General features: G+C 33.0%; 1 protein-coding gene across 2 annotated transcripts; it reads right to left on the bottom strand.

Annotated features, from left to right (window-relative positions):
* Nucleotides 1–500: 500 nt before the first annotated feature.
* On the bottom strand, nt 501–23,685 carry LOC123702788 (MICOS complex subunit Mic60). 2 transcript variants are annotated; one of them, XM_045650587.1, is made up of 18 exons: nt 23,554–23,685; nt 22,830–22,996; nt 22,289–22,445; nt 10,210–10,300; nt 9,810–9,881; nt 9,067–9,236; nt 8,244–8,370; nt 7,653–7,816; nt 6,701–6,826; nt 6,204–6,276; nt 5,656–5,744; nt 4,866–4,976; nt 4,543–4,660; nt 3,750–3,884; nt 3,358–3,461; nt 2,956–3,057; nt 1,668–1,753; nt 501–1,378 (listed from the first exon to the last, which is right to left on the bottom strand). In XM_045650587.1, exons 1-18 carry the CDS (start codon nt 23,596–23,598, stop codon nt 1,201–1,203), a joined length of 2,115 nt encoding a protein of 704 aa, XP_045506543.1. In that variant the 5' UTR covers nt 23,599–23,685; the 3' UTR covers nt 501–1,200. The 2 variants fall into 2 exon arrangements, with proteins under 2 accessions (XP_045506543.1, XP_045506544.1); XM_045650588.1 differs by lacking the exon at nt 9,810–9,881.
* Between the last annotated feature and the right edge of the window lie 196 nt (nt 23,686–23,881).

Genomic DNA, 23,881 nt, shown 5'->3' with positions numbered 1-23,881 from the left:
ATAAATAAGAGAATTTAACTTACAACCCACACAACAACTAAAAAAAGTGGCTTGCTTTCTATAAGAGAGGTAAGAGAGATAATAAAGAAACACGCGCCCATCGCACGGCTTACAACAGCTATACAGCTATAGCAAAAAGTGTCGTTACAACTTTTGGTCTTAACCACAGAGCAAGTAGGTAATTTAGACCTTATTCCGTCTAGCCCCCTTTCGCAACGCCTGATGAGGAACTTCGTTCCAATATCATAATATTCAATTGAATAAAACATTAATTATTTCTGTTTGAAAAATATACTTGGATAGGAACTTAATGGTGTTGTATATGAAGTGTAATTAATAATTATCTATTTAAATGTTGCGAACACAAAAAATCATATCATAAAATCATTAAGATGCGAAAGAAAGACAAACCAACAAACACATTTTCGCATTTCATTATTTTAAATAAAGATAGTAGGGATTGCGAAACAAAATAGTAGGTAGTAAAATAAAACAAAAAATTCGAACTCATACTTTAATTTAATTACATACATACCATATTTACATAAATAACTACAATAAAGGACTTCGGTTCTATACAGTTTGTATGACGTAAAATTTTTAAGCTTTTAACTTTGCCGCTATTTAAATGCGTAATTTTACTATTTTTACACAAATCCTATGAGAAATGTCATTTTAGCAATTAACACTTCCCGTAATTGAAACTAAGCCCATATCTACAAATTAAAAATCTACTAAAAATAAAATCTTCAATAAATTATTTTATAAACTTGGTGTTATGCTGTCTTGACAATAAGGTTGAATTTCGTTTGCTTAAATTTTATCAAAACAAAAAAATTAATTATCGAAAAAAATTACAGCAAGAATTATTTATTCTTCTTAAATCTTTATTATCGATAACCCGCCATGTTTTTTAATACAATTTCAACATTTTAGTCAAATATAACCTAAATGTTGCCAGTTACATATTCGCAAAGAAAGAAAATCTCCGTATCGAATTTACACATTACATCTGGCAACCCATATATTATTTATTATTATTGCCATTCAAAGGTAAATACAAAATAGTAAAATACCAATTTAAAACATTGCCAATCGAAAAAACAATATTTACTCGACTTGGACATGGCAAAATCAAAAAAAAAATCCATTAAACGGCAACATTTATTTATAACAATATTCTCGTTACACATGGCAACCCTACAGATACAATAGACCGGATACAGAAGCGTGTGCCATCACAGCTTCCGCCGCTTGTCTGATCTCGAGATGAACTCGAGCTGAATCTAACCAACTCTTTGCTACTGCTCTAGGAGCGCCTTGTAAAAGGTTAATGTAGCGTAAAGCTGATGGTAAATCGCCATGGTCGATGTGGTATCTAGAAAACGTCAGATATCATTTAGAAAAAATACGTTAAACTTAGGAGGAAACAGTATTCAATGAAAGGAAAATACAATAGTGTGGAAAAACACGATTGTTCCGGCATTTGCAAAAAAAAAAAAAACCATTAAACTCAAAAACTGTCCGAAGCATAACTCTGCCTACTCTTGTATTAGGCAGAGTTGTAATTTAATTTTTTTCTATTATTCAAATTTTATATCTATTTTATGTCAAATAGCTTTAAAAAATCTAATTATTATTATTTCATACAAACAATTAAATCTCACCTCGCCCTTTGAATGATGTCGAATGTGTCCAATTTCGAGAAGTCCATGGGAAGGTTGTCCAACTCATCTTTGGGTATTTCGGCAAACTGTCAAACAATAAAATATATTACTTTAATAAGAAAAAATGATTTTAAATAATTTCTTCGATACTGATAGATATTTTCTTTTAATCAAGAATGTTTTAAGATAATTGCAAGATTGCTTTAATGTGTAATCATTATTATAAATTTCAATGTTAAAATTAAGTACTATTAAAGTAAAGGATTGTATATTTTGCCAGAGTTTGTGTTATGGCAGTAAACAACGAGACAAGGTGTTATAATGTCTCTATAATATCTCCATGACTGCATAACGACTTACTTATTTTATATACAACATTGTTTACATATTATGAACTACGTGCTGTTACAATTTTAATTCTATCATATAAGATTATTATAAGTAAAACGTGTGTTAATCTATCTACGTGACAATATTGCTGACACATACAAATATGTAGTCGCTACATATATAGTTATGCGCACGTGTGCATGTGTGATTTTATACGATCTTGTTTCCTTGTTAAAATGTATGTGTGTGCGTGCGTGTACGTATAAGTTTACATGTACATACGTAATTAGTACGTACGTAATTAATATTACTATTTTGTAAGGGAACCTAAATAATATGTACATTGTACAGTTTAATTATATAATTGTAAGAAATTACACCGGCCGGGTTAAATATTAATTTGTATGTAATAAGAATGTACTGCGATTCTACACAACTGCCCAATTGATGTAGGTAGTTACAAATCGCAGCTAGTCAACGACTATTAGCAAAGTGAGGGTAGTTGGGTCGAACGTAGTATAAACAACGTCCGAGCCCTTAGGCACGATTAGTACGAATGCGCCTCGAGTCAATGGAAAGCGGCATTTTATAGGATTCGACAGCTAAGCATGTTTGACAGGAAATAGTGACAACTATTCATCGACAAAATTATTAAATCAAAAGTCTAACATTATAACATTGACTGGCCGGTTGGCTTGGTTGGTAGTGGCCCTGCCTTCAAAGCCAGAGGTCGTGGGTTCGATGCCCACCCGGGGCAAATATTTGTGTGATGAACATAGATGTTTGCTCTGTGTCTGGGTTTTAATTATCAATATAAGTATTTATTTAAAATTATATATGTATGTTTATCAGCCATTTGGTTTCCATAACACAAGCAAAAGCTTAGTATGGGATCAGATCGTGCCGTGTGTGAAAATTGTCCTGAAATATTTATGTATTTATTTTATTTATAATATACCTTTTGGAAGAGCAATTTCGACTGCAGCCACGAAAGGAAGTAGACCGGCAAACTCGCTCCTTCTCGACCGACTAACGCCACTTGACAGGCTGTCTTTTCTAACTGTACACAAAATTATTTAAAAAGTTATCAATAAATCTACGGCAGGATATTAATAGCACTTTAATAAAAAAAAGAGTCAATAATTATATTGTAATTGTACACAAATCGACGTGAAACATTGCCTTGACTTGAATCAATAGCAAAACATTTGTCGGCTACATAATAGAAAATATTGTATATATACTTGTTAAATGAAATGATAATAAAAAGATATTTTGAAAATTTATTTGATTTCATCATATCCCGAACAAATAATAACCAACAACATAAAATATTAATTAATTATAAATTAATACATACTGTATCGAATTTGTCCCTCAATGCCTTCTCTGTAACAATTCCCTTCTCCCGAACCTCCTTGGGGATTCCTTTTAGTATCGTTTGCACTAATTTATCGTCTTTACCTGGAAATTATGTTATGTTATTATGTTATGTTATTTGATTAGATTTCTTTTTATAATTAAACTGTGGTACAAAATATATCTTAAATGCGAATCAAATAAGACAGTTTAAAGCTTAGATAAAGACTTGCGTCACGTTTTAACGTCATTTATGGCAAATTGAAAAAAATAGGTGAGATAAGTTCATATAATAAATAATGGAAATATTTTTGTTGCTTTCCATCCTTTTTATCTAGCTTTCACAGAACAAGGTTTATAGTAAAAACATAAGAACATAATAAATAAACTCACCAGCCCGCTCCAGCGCGGCGATTTCATGCGAGAGCACAGCGTTGTCTTGCGGGCGGCGCGTGGCCGCGTGCAGCGCCTCCGCGGCCGCCCACAGCGACTGCGAGCGGCGCGCCTCCGACTCCGCTTTGGCGCGCTCTAGTTCGATATTTGAATTTTAACTTTTTCTGCTTTTGTATTTTTTTTTTTTTTGTAAAGAGGTTTGATCAAGAAGCTTATATCTAATACACTGGAGATTGCACTATGAACGTTGACTTGTCACGGGAAGGTATGACCTTGAATGACGCCTGGTTGTTTTTTTGTCCCTTTCACACTTAACTTGGCAAGTTGGTATAAACGGTGTTTATTTATAGTGTTAAAAGATACCAAATAAACTGAGAATAAATGCATATTGAATATTATGATATTTTTGGAAACTTGTCATGGCTTTAACAAGATATTATTGACGTAATAACGTATAAATACACATTAGAAATATAAACATTATTTCCAATAAACTTCAATTAATTATCAATCCATACTAATATTATAAATGCGAAAGTAACTCTGTCTGTCTGTCTGTCTGTTACTCAATCACTCCTTAACTACTGAACCAATTTGCATGAAATTTGGTATAGAGATATTTTGACACCCGAGAAAGGACATAGGATAGGTTTTATCCCGGAAATCCCACGGGAACGGGAACTATGCGGGTTTTTCTTTGACTGCGCGGGCGATGCCGCGGGTGGAAAGCTAGTCATCTATAAAATGTAAGTATTTTTATACTTAAAAAAAGTTAACTCAATAATAATCTTACGTTTAAGCGTCTGTTCAATGGCCATCAACTTCCCGGCCATAGCCGCCAACTCCTTCTTGAAGAGTACCCTCTCTTTCTCGACTTGCTCAGAAACTGAGCGACTGAATTTACCCATAACCTGTGAAATATTTGAATTTAGTAACTAATTTTAACAAAAGATTTAAAATTTAAAATAATCTAACTTAACTAAGAGGAGACCATATATTTTGGTATAATATTAATATTTAGCTATGAAATTTATGAAATAAATAACATTTTCAATTAAAATATAATATAATATGTTTCACTATGACGAAATAATTTAAAAATAAAATATTTTGTACCTCTTTCTCTTTCCTGTTCAATTGATCCTGCAAAACTTCTTGTTGGATTTCAAATTGTTTCTTTAGTTGTTCTTTCAATTTCCTGTTTGCCTCGGCTTGGATAGCTAAACTCTGTAGAAAAATAACAATCAAAATTTCAACTAAATACACAGAAAATGTACCGTATAATACAATATTAGACTTCTTATTTGGTAATCCTACTATAAATGCGAAAGTTTGTGAGGATGTGTATGTGAGTGTTTGTTACTCTTTCACGCAAATACTACTGTATCGATTACAATGAATTTAGCATACATATAGAAAGTAATTTGGATTAACACATAAACTAGGTTTTATCCCGGAAATTCCACGGGAACGGGAGGTATACGGGATTTTCTTTGCACACACGGGTGAAGCCGCGGGCAGAAAGCTAGTTTTTCATAAATATACATTGATATCAGTGGATGTTACAATATTGCAATGAAGATACATGCACGTTGTTCACGCTCCAAAAAGGCAATGCGAAAGTCAGGTAATTGCCCGACTCTTGTAGACAATCTGTTTTATGCGTGAGTGTGAAACAGCGCGGCTTACATTATTGCCTTTTCACTACATATTATAAAACAAAGTCGCTTCTAAATTACGCAACAGTTTTTGATGGAGTTTTTTCTAATAGATAGTGATTCAAGAGGAAGATTTTAGTATATTATCACGTTTTAGACAAGCCGCAGGCGGGAATCTAGTTTGTAATACAATATTTTTGGCCTAAATTATCTATTCTCATGTAATACCATGGAATTTATCCACATACCTGTTTCTGGAACTGTTTTTCCTTCTCCAATCGTTCCCGTTTAATCATGTCTTCCACCTTCGCTTCGATAATAGCCTTTTCGTCGTGACCTGAGTAAATTTTGAATATAAGACAATTTGTAAATTGTAAGATAAAAATGTAAAAACATGTAGTTCCCTTTTTTCTTAATATTTTATAATATATTTCCGCCCGCGGCTTCGCCCACGTTTGCAAAGGAAAACCCGCATAGTTCCCGTTCCCGTGGGATTTCCGGGATAAAAACTATCCTATGTGTTAATCCAAGTTACCCTCTATATGTGTGCTAAATTTCATTGTAATCGGTTCAGTAGTTTTTACGTGAAAGAGTAACAAACATCCATACAAACTTTCGCATTTATAATATTAGTAGGATATCTTGTGCAAATGTCTAATTTTTAAAGTAATATCAATAAATACGAGTTATTTACTTAAAAGAAAGTATAAAAAATACTTGCACATAAGGCTAAAAACAAATTCTGATTTGAATATATAATTTAAAATCAATGAAACAAATATAAAAAGTAACTCACATTCAATAGCTCTGTTAATTTTAAGATCTCTCAAAGTTTGTAACTCGGCTATTTCGTTTTGTAGATATTGCACCTGAAATAGAAACACAATATAGTAAACGAAAAGAGGTTATTATTCAAAAAAAGTATTATTCAATAACTATAACTATAAGGCCGTACATGTATGTATGAAACCGATTTTGACCCACTTCAAATGGATTAATTCAATCTTTGTACACTTATCAAGGATCGGTGACAATAAAGTAATTGTATTTTTTAGTCTTTTAAACTACATTTATTTCACACTAGTGGTCCGCCCCGGCTTCGTCCGTGGTACATATTTCGCAATAAAAGGTAGCCTATGTCCTTTCTCGGGTATCAAAATATCTCCATACCAAATTTCATAAAAATTGATTCAGTAGTTTAGGCGTGATTGAGTAACAGACAGACAGACAGAGTTACTTTCGCATTTATAATATTAGTATGGATTACATGTTACAAAACTATTATAACTATACCTGTTTCAAAGTGTACATTAGAAGTAAGTCGGTATCACCCTTGACCTCCAACTTGCGGGCAGTGAGGTCGATTCCCGGGAACAGCATTTGCAATTCCTCCTTGTAGGCTTGGCGGGCTGCTTCTACCTGAAATATAAATTATAAATGTTTATTTTAGTTGTGTCTTAAGTTGTATTAATATTATACCAATCTTAATATATATAAATCTCGTGTCACAATGTTTGTCCTCAATGGACTCCTAAACCACTTACCCGATTATAATAAAATTTGCACACCGTGTGCAGTTCGATCCAACTTGAGAGATAGGATAGTTTTTATGAAAAAAAAACGTAAACATGTAGGTACCACGGGCGAAGCCGGGGCGAAAAGCTAGTATTATAATAAATTAATAATAAAAATATTTAAACTATGTAATTTGATTAATCCTTTTATCCTATCTTTCTAAGAAATTTTTTAATAGAAAAATCGATATAACCGAAAATAGTCCAGGCGTTTCCGCGGATTGGCAAAAAACGCGGGCTCGAATCCCGTGTTGTTATCAATTGTTTTCTATACTTCAAAAGTTAGCTTATTTTTTGTGTTTTTTGCAAACAATAGCACCAAGAAAGGAAATTTATTTTAAAGATACAAAAATCACAACATAAATCGCTTTGTTACACTGTGAAAGAGTGCAAAACAAACACACTTTCACATCAATAAGGACTACATATTTTTTGAAGTGAAACTTCTTTATCGGGGTTGGAAAAAAATTTAGTGTAACATTTTTTCGTTACGCGTGACATTTTTCCGTTACGCGCCATCTTTTTTTATCCCTACCACGCGTGATTCGACGTATTTCTGTTAAGTTGCATATAGTAAATTATTTTTTTAAAAATAAGGTCATAAAGAAGTTTCACTTCTTACGTGTGTACACTTGTACACGCACACATTTTTTTTGTGGAACATAAGTTACCTTATTCCAATACTTATCACCGAGCACAGCCTTTTCCACACACTCCTTGTACTCAGCCTCAGCTGTACCGAGGTCAGATCTAAACTGTTTGATATATCGCTGTGTGGCCGCTATGCTCTCTGGTGGAGCTTGCACACCCGCCTTTATCATGCGGTCTAGGGTCTCTGGAAATGGTTAATTACTTTATTTATGACCTTTTTAAGTTTAAATGAAGGTTTTAGTTGATTTGGAAATGGTAAACTTTATTTATCGTGTCTTCAAAATTATTGATGTACGTATAAGTAACTAAAGTAAGAATTGTCTTCAAAAAAATGTATGAGCAGTAAAACTATTCATTGAACACTTCATTTCGTGGCAGTAATATTCCAAGTCTATTACATACACTTAATAGAAAACTCTGCCCAATAAGTGCATAGGCAGAGTTTTGCATCGGACAAATGAATTGACAATTCAAACTCATTGAAGTGAAGGTATTTCTAAATTGATATTCAAATCGTACTTATAAACAATAAATATAACAGAATATTTTTTTCAAAATACCCAGAATATTGTTAAAATCCTTTCAACAATAAATTCAAATAATAATCATACCAATAGCGCATCTAGCCTTAGCAGATGCCTCTTTAGCCTTCTCAATGGTAGCGTCTCGTTCATTTTGAGCACCCTGTAGCGCTGTGAAATGCTTCTTGTCTAAGTCATCTAAGGGTGCTTCTACAACCTGGAAATGGATTTATTACTATTAAGATTATAAATTATATTCATAAATAAATAAAAATAAAATTAATCGTAAGCAAACTCTTGTTTGTAAATAACTTAATTCTAACAGCCATACTATATTTTTATAACTATTTAGTTTGGCAAAGCTTTTGGTCATCAATTTTTAAGTCAACAACAATTAATGTGAATTTATTTAAAACAGTTGTTTTGAAGTGAAACTTCTTTAGGCGCGATGAGTTAAATTTCAAGTTCGCGTCATGGCAATACCGTCACGTCACGGAGTAAAGCGACGATTTTTTTATCTTTTAATCTTACCAAAGAAGTTTCACTTCTGACACGTATGCTCGGCACACACGCTTTTTTCCATATAAGCATTTGAATGCTATAAAATTATATATGAAATTTATTTAAATAACTACATTATAGTATTTGATTTTACGCGAGTATTATACATTTAGAAATTAAAGACTTTGTAACGGATTTTAAACGCGATTTATTCATTATATTATCTTGATTGATTTATTCATTATACCCGACGTTTCGAACACTTTCGTGGTCACGGGGAGACTGAGATGTTATATGTCTTGATGGTCATTCAAAAATTGCTATTTGTAAACTACCTCCACCTATTCCGTAGTTGGTTTGTCCGTATTCTAACTACATTATGCCTTTACTGGTCACCAATTTCTATATTTACCTTATACAAAGCTTTATTATAATCAGCGCAGCACTGTGTAGCCTTCTTGTAGTTATCGATGGCTATTTTGGTGTTCTCGTGCATTTCGTGTTCAATCTCCACCATGTCCTTTGTGATCACGATCGGCGGAGCTTCGTGTGGTTCACACTTGTCTGTTTGTACGAGGGTCGCTGAAAATTAATTGTTATAAGGTTAGTTTGTATCAAAAGTGAATCTTAAAGTAAGAGAATAAATTTTATATTCTTTGGCTAATTGTTTATTGTACCTACTTTGGTCCAATTAGCATAACAGCCATTTAATAAATAATATTGGTGCCATTTAACTATGAGCTTTTCTATTGCACTATTAACATAATATTGATGTTGAATTTTCATAAAATTTCATGATTATTCTACCATTTTCTACATTTTTCGAATGTATAATAAGAATAGTTAACCAAACCATGCTGTTTTTATTCCCTCAATAATAGTTACAAAAACCAGTTTTACATATTACTATACATCTATACGAATATAATAAAACTGAAGAGTTTGTTTGTTTGAACGCACTAATCTCGAGAACTACTGGTCCAATTTGAAACATTTTTTCGGTGTTAGATAGGCCATTCATCGAAGAAGGATATAGGCTATAATATTATATCATCTCGCTAAGACCAACAGAAGCGGAGCCACGCGGGTGTAACCGCGGAGCGCTAGCAGCTAATATTATACACAAATGATATATTCAATTAAGAATATTCTTACCTGGTGTCTCAACCTCGGGAGTCTCCAACTTTTTCTCTTCAACATACAATGGTTCAAATTTCGTTGGCGGTACTGTTATATAACAATGAATGATATTAGAAATGATAGTTTTAATAATTTGGTTTTAAGATTTAATTAACTGTTAATACGGAATAAGGAACAGATATGAAATAAATACATCTATATTTAGAATATGAAATGAAGATTTTAATGCACTGAAAAATAATGCATTAATCGTTTATTATCTTGGCCAAATATAAAGCTGAAATATTTTATGTTATTCTACAAAATGAATATACGAAAAAGTATTTCATATATGGCTTCACTGTTAATGTACTTTAAAGGTATAATCTGTTGGGTCAATGTTTTAGAAAATATATTTTCAATACATTGTGCTTACGTTCATATGACTTCTTTGAAAAAGCCTTCTTTGCATCAGCTTCAAGGTCTTGTTGAGATCGCTGTTTGAAATCCATAGGCGATACTCCTTCCTGCAATTGTTTTATCAATATTATATCTCTTTAAGTTCATAAAAAAGAACAAACATAAAATAATTATTTGGAAAATCCAAAAGTGCACGACTCATAATGCTCATTTAATTATGAAATATAAAAATAAAATATATATATATATATATATATATATATATATATATATATATATATATATATATAAAGGGCTGGATCAACTTAGTGCCCAAGTTGGTATTTATATATATATATATATATATATAGATATCTCCATGGGCACTACGTTGATCAAACGTGCCATATAGTTAGTAATTATTTGATCCGTTTTCACTTGTTGATCCGGTTGGTATTTGTGGATCCATTGCCACACCACCGTCCGTATGTGTATCCGAACGGAGCCACAAGTGTCACCATCAGTAATAATAATAATTACGTGCTTTTTATACAAATCCACCTTTTTTGCGTTTAAGCTCTTGTTGATCCGATTCAAATGAGCCAATCAGAGCCCACCGAGCTCAGCCATTGGTCGCTTGCGGCCTTAGCCATTTGAAGGTTTAAAGACATTTATTTCCGCTAAAGAAACGTATGTTGCCGTTCGCCTTCCATAATTTGTTCGGATCTTCGGGAGGGCAAGATAGCTAGCTCGTCTATTAGGATAGTGGCGATTTGATGTTGAGATTATAGTATTTGTATTTATGTTTTTATGTAGCGCTTTGTGGATGAACATACACGTATTATAAAAGTATAATTGTTTTAAATTCATTATTTTAGTGTCGTCGTAGATTTTATTTGTAGAAGTTAAAAAAGGATAGTTTAAGATGATTTAATGATTTTATTTTGTAAAATTTGGAGTGGCTCTAATTTATTTTTGTAAGCACTCCCCCAGACTTCTATTAAATACATTAGGTGCGGCTTTGCTAACGTGTTGTAGATGGTGTGGCGTAATTTATGGGGTATGCAAGAAGTAATATTACGCAGAGATCTAAGAAGTGCTGATAATTTATTTTTTAGATGGTCGATGTGATAATTCCATTTCAGAGAGCTGCCGATTCGCAAATCTAGGTTATTTCTCGTGGGTTTTATGTTCTAATACAACACCGTTAATTTTAAATGGAGCGTATGGCGGAATAATTTTGTTATGAGCTTTGAATTTAGATATATTTATTTTTAGGAGATTGCATTGAAACCATTTATTTAATTCATTTTGTGCTTGCGCTATCATGTCATGTATAGAGGGAACAAAATAAAACAGACAAGTGTCATCCGCATAAAGTGTTAGGTGACCCTTTAGCTTTAAATCTTGTAAATTATTAATATAAATTAAAAAAAGTAATTGGTAAGGGAATGCTATCGTGGTTATCTATTTTAACTATTTGTGAAATATTTATCGATTTCTTAAATATTATGATTTCAGCATATCTAGTGCTTTACCATTAATGTTAATGGATGTTAATTTCTTTATTAAAAGTTCGTGAGAAACGGTATCGAAGGCCTTTTGTAGGTCAATAAACACTCCCAAAACTATATTGTTTGTGTCAATGTTCTGTTTCATTTAAATAGTTAGGTCCATAGTCGCTGACAGAGTGTTACTTTTTGGCTTAAATCCGTATTGACGCACTGAAATAAAATTAAATGAGTCTAAATATTTTTCTAATCTCGTGTGTAAAATCTTCTCCAATATTTTTGACAATACTGGCAAAACCGAAATTGGCCTATAGTCACCAGGTTCAAATTTTGAGCCACTCTTATAAATAGGAGTTACCTTCGCTATTTTTAACGAGTCCGGAAAACGTCTTTGAATTATGGCTTGGTTAAAACAGTCGCTTAAGGTATGATTTAATTTTTCTTTGATGCATTTAATTGCTTTTGTAGTAATACCATCAAGACCTGTACTACAGTTTGAAGTAAGTTTTTAAGCTTATTTATAATTATATATTTTTACTGGCTTCGGTAGGTCTGAACTTATTAGTGAGGTAATTTTTAGATTTCCTCTCCTCTGAGTTATAAAATGTCAATTCTGGGAAACCAGCAAAAATTACATTTTTTTCGCGGCTCTTTCTGTCCCGTAGTTCCTTGATTAAGTTTTTATTTATATGAAGTTGATTTTTAGACGTAAAACCCGATGAGTTGGCTCATGACTGACTGATTAATTGATTGAAGATTTAATTTCAGTAATTTTATTTTACTCTCACCCTGGTTTATCTGGGATTCTAATTGAGAAATAGTACTCTTCAATAATATGTTTTGTTCAGTAATTATCATACATGCTCATGACTTAATTTCATTGATTTGATTCGTATTTTGGCGAATTAAATTCAAAGATTGTTCGTTGGACGATTTAATTTCGGTAATTTGTGTTTTTACCTCAGAAATGTTTTCATGAATTTTGTTTACTATTTTGTTCATTTGAGCATACATATTTTTCAAGTAATGTACTAATACGGCTCAACTCCGACCGAATATCCTTCATATCATCATAAATCTGCAATCTTGTTCTAGCGGTTGTTTCCGTTTTCTGGAAGTAATTTGAGTATCAGTTGGCGTAGAACTCGTAGAAAACGAACTTAGCTTCGATAGATCGGGATGCGATCCACCGGTAGTACCCACTGCACCACTGCTGGTTAAACGTGTTGGCGATCTGCGCACACTCATATTTACTCCGCAATGGATAATTTGTGCAGGAATATGAGTCGTCATTTGTTTGACCTTAATCTAACATTTTAATTATTTTATCAGATTGATATCAGAATCAGGGCAAAGGCGAACGCTACATGTCAATAAATATTATGATAATTATCTTGATATTTACTGATGATTCAAGAGGTAGGTTGTTATTTGTAGGATGCATACTACTTGAGAATTATCACCGTCACTGTATGACGAAAGGTTCGTAAATATCTATCTTTTTAGGGTTCCGTATTTTTAGTTTCACAACATTTTCTATAAGTTTCAATTGAATTACGGTCAACTTCTTCAACTTGCATAAAACTCAGGAGATTTTTTGTTAGCCCTAATTTCATATCCCCATGTCAATATCATGCAAGTGCATATAAATGGAACAGATCAACATACGACTTATGATTTGGTATATAAAACGGAGTCAAGAAGTGTTTGAGCATTTCAAAATTTGAACCGTTACTGAGTCGAGTTCGTCTAGTGTAGGCGGATTTAGCAATGTATGGAACATTATACCTAACTATAATATGTTTGTGTACGGAGCCAACAAATACTGTAGTGTTTACGAAAAATAAATCTACGTTACTTAATATACAGTTTCGTTTTGTCGGATCAAATAAAGCTGTAATTTTGATAATATAAATGGATCTGATCAACATACGACTTTGGATTTGGTATATAAAACGGAGCCAACAAGTGTTTATGGGTTTCTGAATTTCGGCCGTTACGGAGTCGATTCAGTTCAAGATCTTAGCAATAAAAATGTTGAGTATATCAATTTCTCTATGAATACGTTTGGCAACGTCGCCCAAATATTTGCGCCGTTGCCACTCCGGGCAAGATCTATGCAACCGGAGTCGAGTAATATGGGGGAAAAGGTGGAGTCGGTAATGCACGGCAGTCGGGCTGGATCAACTTAGTGCCCAAGTTGGTATTTATATATATATATATATATATATATATAAATACCAACCAAATAAATACCAAACAACAAAACCAAATAAATACTTACCAAGTTGGTATTATATATATATATATATATATATATATATATATATATATATATATATATATATATATATATATATATATATATATATATATATAAATACCAACCTGGGCACTAAGTTGATCCAGCCCGACTGCCGTGCATTCCTGACTCCACCTTTTCCCCGATATTACTCGACTCCGGTTGCATAGATCTTGCCCGGAGTGGCAACGGCGCAAATATTTGAGCGACGTTGCCAAACGTATTCATGGAGAAATTGATATACTCAACATTTTTATTGCTAAGATCTTGAACTGAATCGACTCCGTAACGGCCAAAATTCAGAAACCCATAAACACTTGTTGGCTCCGTTTTATATACCAAATCCAAAGTCGTATGTTGATCAGATCCATTTATATTATCAAAATTACAGCTTTATTTGATCTGACAAAACGAAACTGTATATTAAGTAACATAGATTATTTTTCGTAAACCCTACAGTATTTGTTGGCTCCGTACACAAACATATTATAGTTATGTAATGTTCCATACATTGCTAAATCCGCCTAGACTAGACGAACTCGACTCCGTAACGGTTCAAATTTTGAAATGCTCAAACACTTCGTGACTCCGTTTTATATACCAAATCATAAGTCGTATGTTGATCTGTTCCATTTATATGCACTTGCATGACATTGACATGGGGATATGAAATTAGGGCTAACAAAAAATCTCCTGAGTTTTATGGAAGTTGAAGAAGTCGACCGTAATTCTATTGAAACTTATAGAAAACGTTGTGAAACTAAAAATACGGAACCCTAAAAAGATAGATATTTGGACGAACCTTTCGTCATACAGTGACGGTGATAATTCTCAAGTAGTATTTTTTTTTTTTTTTTTAATTTGTGATAGGCGGACGTTTGACCGCAGTCCCACCTGATGGAAAGCGGTAACGCAGTTTAAGATGTTAAGTCACGTCTACCTAGAAGGTGCCTATTAACTCGTCTCTTGAAGGAACCCAGGTTGTAATTTTCCGGAAAGACAGATGCCGGCAGGGAATTCCACTCCTTTGCAGTTCGCACTAGAAAAGAAGACGCAAAGCGTGCTGTGCGAGCTGTCGGCATTTCCACTAAGTAGGGATGGTATCCTGCCGTACGCCTAGATGTTCGTTGGAAAAAAGGAGAAGCAGGGATGAGGCTGTGTAATTCAGTTGCACATTCTCCGAAGTGTAGGCGATAGAACATCGAAAGACTGGCAATTTTGCGGCGATGACCAAGACTCTGAACATGGGTGTAGTATGCACCCTACAAATAACAATCTACCTCTTGAATCATCAGTAAATATCAAGATAATTATTATAATATTTATTGACGTGTAGCGTTCGCCTATGCCCTGATTCTGATATAAATCTGATAAAATAATTAAAATATTAGATTTAGGTCAAACAAATGACGACTCATATTCCTGCACAAATTATCCATTACGGAGTAAATATGAGTGTACGCAGATCGCCAACACGTTTAACGAGCAGTGGTGCAGTGGGTACTGCCGGTGGATCGCATCCCGATCTATCGAAGCTAAGTTCGTTTTCTACGAGTTCTACGCCAACTAATACTCAAATTACTTACAGAAAACGGAAACAACCGCTAGAACAAGATTGCAGATTTAGTGATGATATGAAGGATATTCGGTCGGAGTTGAGCCGTATTAGTACATTACTTGAAAAATATGTATGCTCAAATGAACAAATAGTAAACAAAATTCATGAAAACATTTCTGAGGTAAAAACACAAATTACCGAAATTAAATCGTCCAACGAACAATCTTTGAATTTAATTCGCCAAAATACGAATCAAATCATTGAAATTAAGTCATCAGCACGTATGATAATTATTGAACAAAACATATTGAAGAGTACTATTTCTCAATTAGAATCCCACATAAACCAGGGTGAGAGTAAAATAAAATTACTGAAATTAAATCTTCAATCAATAAATCAGTCAGCCATGAGCCGACCCATCGGGTTTTACGTCTAAAAATCAACTTCATATAAATTAAAACTTAATCAAGGAACTACGGGACAGAAAGAGCCGCAAAAAAAATGTAATTTTTGCTGGTTTCCCAGCATTGACATCTTATAACTCAGAGGAGAGGAAATCTAAAGACAACTACGAAATTTTAAAAATTACCTCACTAATAAGTTCAGACCTACCGAAGCTAGTAAAAATATATAATTATAAATAAGCTTAAAAACTTACTTCAAACTGTAGTACAGGTCTTGATGGTATTACTACAAAAGCAATTAAATGCATCAAAGAAAAATTAATAATACCTTAAGCGACTGTTTTAACCAAGCCATAATTCAAAGACGTTTTCCGGACTCGTTAAAAATAGCGAAGGTAACTCCTATCTATAAGAGTGGCTCAAAATTTGAACCTGGTAACTATAGGCCAATTTCAGTTTTGCCAGTATTGTCAAAAATATTGGAGAAGATTTTACACACGAGATTAGAAAAATATTTAGACTCATTTAATTTTATTTCAGTGCGTCAATACGGATTTAAGCCAAAAAGTCTCTGTCAGCGACTATGGACCTAACTATTAAAATAAAACAGAACATTGACGCAAACAATATAGTTTTGGGAGTGTTTATTGACCTACAAAAGGCCTTCGATACCGTTTCTCACGAACTTTTAATAAAGAAATTAACATCCATTAACATTAATGGTAAAGCACTAGATATGCTGAAATCATATTTAAAAAATCGATAAATATTTCACAAATAGTCAAAATAGATAACCACGATAGCATTCCCTTACCAATTACATGTGGCATACCACAAGGTTCGATTCTAGGCCCATTGCTTTTTTTAATTTATATTAATAAATTACAAGATTTAAAGCTAAATGGTCACCTAACACTTTATGCGGATGACACTTGTCTGTTTTATTTTGTTCCCTCTATACATGACATGATAGCGCAAGCACAAAATGAATTAAATAAATGGTTTCAATGCAATCTACTAAAAATAAATATATCTAAATTCAAAGCTCATAAGTCATAACGAAATTATTCCACCACACGCTCCACTTAAAATTAACGGTGTTGTATTAGAACATAAAACCCACGAGAAATACCTAGGTTTGCGAATCGGCAGCTCTCTGAAATGGAATTATCACATCGACCACCTAAAAAATAAATTATCAGCACTTCTTAGATCGCTGCGTAATATTACTTCTTGCATTCCTCATAAATTACGCCACACCATCTACAACACGTTAGTAAAGCCGCACCTAATGTATTTAATAGAAGTATGGGGAAGTGCTTACAAAAATAAATTAGCGCCACTCAAAATTTTACAAAATACAAATAAATTCATTAAAACTATCTTTAACTATCCTTTTTTAACTTCTACAAATAAAATCTACGACGACACTAAAATAATGAATTTAAAACAATTATACTTTTATAATACGTGTATGTTCATTCGCAAAGCGCTACATAAAAACATAAATACAAATATTATAATCTCAACATCAAATCGCCACTATCCTAATAGACGAGCTAGCTATCTTGCCCTCCCGAAGATCCGAACAAATTATGGAAGGCGAACGGCAACATACGTTTCTATAACGGGAATAAATGTCTTTAAACCTTCAAATGGCCAAGGCCGCAAGCGACCAATGGCTGAGCTCGGTGGGCTCTGATTGGCTCATTTGAATCGGATCAACAAGAGCTAAAACGCAAAAAAGGTGGATTTGTATAAAAATCACGTAATTATTATTATTACTCATGGTGACACTTGTGGCTCCGTTCGGATCCACATACGGACGGTGGTGTGGCAATGGATCCACAAATACCAACCGGATCAACAAGTGAAAACGGATCAAATAATTACTAACTATATGGCACGTTTGATCAACATAGTGCCCATGGAGATATCTATATATATATATAAATACCAACTTGGGCAATATATATATATATATATATATATATATAAATACCAACTTGGGCACTAAGTTGATCCAGCCCGACTGCCGTGCATTGCCGACTCCACCTTTTCCCCCATATTACTCGACTCCGGTTGCATAGATCTTGCCCGGAGTGGCAACGGCGCAAATTTTTGGGCGACGTTGCCAAACGTATTCATGGAGAAATTAATATACTCAACATTTTTATTGCTAAGATCTTGAACTGAATCGACTCCGTAACGGCCGAAATTCAGAAACCCATAAACACTTGTTGACTCCGTTTTATATACCAAATCCAAAGTCGTATGTTGATCAGATCCATTTATATTATCAAAATTACAGCTTTATTTGATCCGACAAAACGAAACTGTATATTAAGTAACATAGATTATTTTTTCGTAAACACTACAGTATTTGTTGGCTCCGTACACAAATATATTATAGTTAGTTAATATTCCATACATTGCTAAATCCGCCTAGACTAGACGAACTCGACTCCGTAACGGTTCAAATTTTGAAATGCTCAAACACTTCTTGACTTCGTTTTATATACCAAATCATAAGTCGTATGTTGATCTGTTTCATTTATATGCACTTGCTTGACATTGACATGGAGATATGAAATTAGGGCTAGCAAAAAATCTCCTGAGTTTTATGGAAGTTGAAGAAGTCGACCGTAATTCAATTGAAACTTATTGAAAACGTTGTGAAACTAAAAATACGGAACCCTAAAAAGATAGATATTTGGACGAACCTTTCGTCATACAGTGACGGTGATAATTCTCAAGTAGTATGCAACCTACAAATAACAACCTACCACTTGAATCATCAGTAAATATCAAGATAATTATCATAATATTTATTGACATGTAGCGTTCGCCTTTGCCCTGATTCTGATATCAATCTGATAAAATAATTAAAATGTTAGATTTAGGTCAAACAAATGACGACTCATATTCCTGCACAAATTATCCATTGCGGAGTAAAAATGAGTGTACGCAGATCGCCAACACGTTTAACTAGCAGTGGTGCAGTGGGTACTACCGGTGGATCGCATCCCGATCTATCGAAGCTAAGTTCGTTTTCTACGAGTTCTACGCCAACTGATACTCAAATTACTTACAGAAAACGGAAACAACCGCTAGAACAAGATTGCAGATTTAGTGATGATATGAAGGATATTCGGTCGGAGTTGAGCCGTATTAGTACATTACTTGAAAAATATGTATGCTCAAATGAACAAAATAGTAAACAAAATTCATGAAAACATTTCTGAGGTAAAAACACAAATTACCGAAATTAAATCGTCCAACGAACAATCTTTGAATTTAATTCGCCAAAATACGAATCAAATCAATGAAATTAAAAAAAACGAACAAAACATATTATTGAAGAGTACTGTTTCTCAATTAGAATCCCAGATAAACCAGGGTGAGAGTAAAATAAAATTTCTGAAATTAAATCTTCAATCAATAAATCAGTCAGTCATGAGCCAACTCATCGGGTTTTACGTCTAAAAATCAACTTCATATAAATAAAAACTTAATCAAGGAACTACGGGACAGAAAGAGCCGCGAAAAAAATGTATTTTTTGCTGGTTTCCCAGAATGGACATTTTATAACTCAGAGGAGAGGAAATCTAAAGACAACTACGAAATTTTAAAAATTACCTCACTAATAAGTTCAGACCTACCGAAGCCAGTAAAAATATATAATTATAAATAAGCTTAAAAACTTACTTCAAACTGTAGTACAGGTCTTGATGGTATAGTAATACGCAATTAAATGCATCAAAGAAAAATTAAATCATACCATAAGCGACTGTTTTAACCAAGCCATAATTCGAAGACGTTTTCCGGACTCGTTAAAAATAGCGAAGGTAACTCCTATCTATAAGAGTGGCTCAAAATTTGAACCTGGTGACTATAGGCCAATTTTGGTTTTGCCAGTATTGTCAAAAATATTGGAGAAGATTTTACACACGAGATTAGAAAAATATTTAGACTCATTTAATTTTATTTCAGTGCGTCAATACGGATTTAAGCCAAAAAGTAACACTCTGTCAGCGACTATGGACCTAACTATTTAAATGAAACAGAACATTGACACAAACAATATAGTTTTGGGAGTGTTTATTGACCTACAAAAGGCCTTCGATACCGTTTCTCACGAACTTTTAATAAAGAAATTAACATCCATTAACATTAATGGTAAAGCACTAGATATGCTGAAATCATATTTAAAAAATCGATAAATATTTCACAAATAGTTAAAATAGATAACCACGATAGCATTCCCTTACCAATTACATGTGGCATACATGGTTCGATTCTAGGCCCATTGCTTTTTTTAATTTATATTAATAATTTACAAGATTTAAAGCTAAATGGTCACCTAACACTTTATGCGGATAACACTTGTCTGTTTTATTTTGTTCCCTCTATACATGACATGATAGCGCAAGCACAAAATGAATTAAATAAATGGTTTCAATGCAATCTCCTAAAAATAAATATATCTAAATTCAAAGCTCATAACAAAATTATTCCGCCATACGCTCCATTTAAAATTAACGGTGTTGTATTAGAACATAAAACCCACGAGAAATAACCTAGATTTGCGAATCGGCAGTTCTCTGAAATGGAATTATCACATCGACCATCTAAAAAATAAATTATCAGCACTTCTTAGATCTCTGCGTAATATTACTTCTTGCAACCCCATAAATTACGCCACACCATCTACAACACGTTAGCAAAGCCGCACCTAATGTATTTAATAGAAGTCTGGGGGAGTGCTTACAAAAATAAATTAGCGCCACTCCAAATTTTACAAAATAAAATCATTAAATGAAATGAAATGAAATGAAATGAAATGAAAATGAAATAAATCATCTTAAACTATCCTTTTTTAACTTCTACAAATAAAATCTACGACGACACTAAAATAATGAATTTAAAACAATTATACTTTTATAATACGTGTATGTTCATCGGCAAAGCGCTACATAAAAACATAAATACAAATATTATAATCTCAACATCAAATCGCCACTATCCTAATAGACGAGCTAGCTATCTTGCCCTACCGAAGATCCGAACAAATTATGGAAGGCGAACGGCAACATACGTTTCTATAACGGAAATAAATGTCTTTAAACCTTCAAATGGCTAAGGCCGCAAGCGACCAATGGCTGAGCTCGGTGGGCTCTGATTGGCTCATTTGAATCGGATCAACAAGAGCTTAAACGCAAAAAAGGTGGATTTGTATAAAAAGCACGTAATTATTATTATTACTGATGGTTACACTTGTGGCTCCGTTCGGATCCACATACGGACGGTGGTGTGGCAATGGATCCACAAATACCAACCGGATCAACAAGTGAAAACGGATCAAATAATTACTAACTATATGGCACGTTTGATCAACATAGTGCCCATGGAGATATCTATATATATATATATATATATATATATATATAGATATACAGTCTTGTAGTTTTCGTTTTTTTTTTAATTGCAATTAAACGACACTGAATTAATTAATCATTCGCATTCAGTGACCTACAATCATCAATTAGAATATTTAAAAAAAAAATTTAACTCAAATGATGGATTTTTTCACAAGTTATAGTGTTTTCAGGTTTCACACATGATGGACAGGAAAATTTTTTGACCTATTTCAGTGTTTTTTTCCAATTCTATTGAAGTAAATCAATTTTTAAAAAGTATGGGATTAATCTCCATTAAATTATCTCGACAATAGTATGCAAAATATCTTGATTCCGTGAACTAACAAGGCTATAATAATAAGAATAGCTGCAAAAATGAGGCGAAAAAAATTTTTCGATCGTAAAGCACTCTGATGCTTCGCATCGTCGTGCAATAAATGTCACATTTCAGAGTTAAAACTTGGTTAAAAAGCAAAAGAATGAAATTTAAAAAAATTGCGACAATATCTACTCATATTTGCAATGCAATAAAATACTGTTTTTCTTTGAAGAACAGCTAAAGAAAACACTCTCAATTAGATCATAAGTTGACTTGTAAACAAGTACAAGTATAATATATAGAATATTTAAATATTTTTTTATTCATTAAACATAAAAATTTCAGTTTAACCACTCAGAGTGGCCGTAGCCGTATCGACTGCTCGTAGCCGCGACCGCGCGGTGAACTATAGACATTCATGACTGCTTGAGCAGAAACGACTGCTTCAAGCCATCAACTGTGCGGTTGATAGCGATAGCTCGAACTGGCAACGAACAACGACTCGAGCAGTCCGTGTATGTCACTCAGCAGTTAATTGCTTGAGCTGCCCGTGTACAGCCAAGCTAAAAGGCTTTAAAAAACAAAATTAATGTTTCACAAACCTTTCCAAACAAGAAGTTAGACACTGTGGTGGTGGCTTTATTGAACTGGTTAACTGTGGACTTCCAATATGTTGTGTTCTCCTGGTACACAAGTGCCACTAGATCGTTAGCCCAGGGGGCGTTTGATTCTAACCAGTTTCTCGCTTCTGGGCTATTTCTGAAATTTTAATATGATAAAAATACAGGATTTTATTTCAAAAATAATTTACAATGTCTACCTGATACTGACTGATAGATTATAGATGATAAAAGCATAATTTTGAAAATAATCATTTAAATTAATATAATAAAGATAGTATGTTCTGTTCACATATGCATAAATATCATAATTATAATTAATTATGAAGAAAGTAAGATCCAAGATTAAATTTAAAGTCTGATATTTCATAATTAATAACATTGTGGAAAACATTTTAGCCTTTACAAATGTGGACATAGTGTTAATACTGTTAATACATAGTGTTAATACTGAATTTATACATTGAATTTGCACTATATAACAACAAACTATTATTATATTATTTACACAAATAAAGCTTACCTGGCGTAAACCACAGCTGAACCAGTGAGGAGTGTAGCACCGAGGGTGCCCCATAGTAACTTCCGGGATTTTGGGGCCTGCTTGCCAGAATCTGACGCATGTCTCCGATGAGGAGATCTCATTACTATAAGAGCTGAACATGATCCATCGCCAATTTGTTTTCTGACCTAAAAGCAAAATATGCAGATAATTAAATAAAAAATAGGAAAATAAACCTATAAATCAACTTTCTTGATATAGAGGTCCTGTTACCATTTGGATTCGAAACATTGGTATGAATAAAGACTTATCATAATTATTAATAATACAGTAAAATTGCTTTGTATATTTCTGAATAGGCTTTTATTAATTGATAGGTATAATAGATGAATGGGTAAGGTACATATTATATGTATAGGTTTATATTATGTTTACAGCTGATAATTTTGATGATTACGTTAGGTACCAAGTTTAAGGTTAGATTAGTTTAGTATAATCTATGGTTATGTTATGTTATGTAATACAACAATAACAAGACTAAATAACATAAAACTTTATTTGTGAATAGAAGGAGACTTCATTTACAAAATAGCTGCAGAACACATCTTTATCGTGTAGTTATTTGTTGTTATTGGTATCTATTCGAAAAGCCACTTTCGCAAAAATTTTATGGATTTTTGACGCATAAGGAGTAATAGCTTGGACATGAAAATTTTTATATTCAAAATATCACCGTAATACTTACCAAAACTAAGCTGGGATTTGCTATTTGATTTGTAAATCTATACATTTTCGGCAGTGAATATTTTCCACTCGGGCTGTCAAAACCTAGAGATCATCGTAGACAATAGAGTCAAGTGCCTGAAAGGAAGTTATAGACAAATAAAAAAAATAGAGTTATGTTGTATACAGAATAAAAATACGAAAAAAAATTAAGAAAGTTAATATTTTCCCTTAAATATTTTCCATTGTAATTTCATGCTGCCTTACTTCATCTTAATCTATCAGATTTTTAACCGACTTCAAAAAAAAGGAGGAGGTTATCAATTCGGCCGGTATATATTTTTTTTTTT

Source organism: Colias croceus, chromosome 24 (genome assembly GCF_905220415.1).
Source record: "Colias croceus chromosome 24, ilColCroc2.1".
Classification (NCBI taxonomy): domain Eukaryota; kingdom Metazoa; phylum Arthropoda; class Insecta; order Lepidoptera; family Pieridae; genus Colias; species Colias croceus.
Note: the sequence above shows the minus strand (reverse complement) of the source record. Positions and strands in the feature narration are given on the sequence as shown.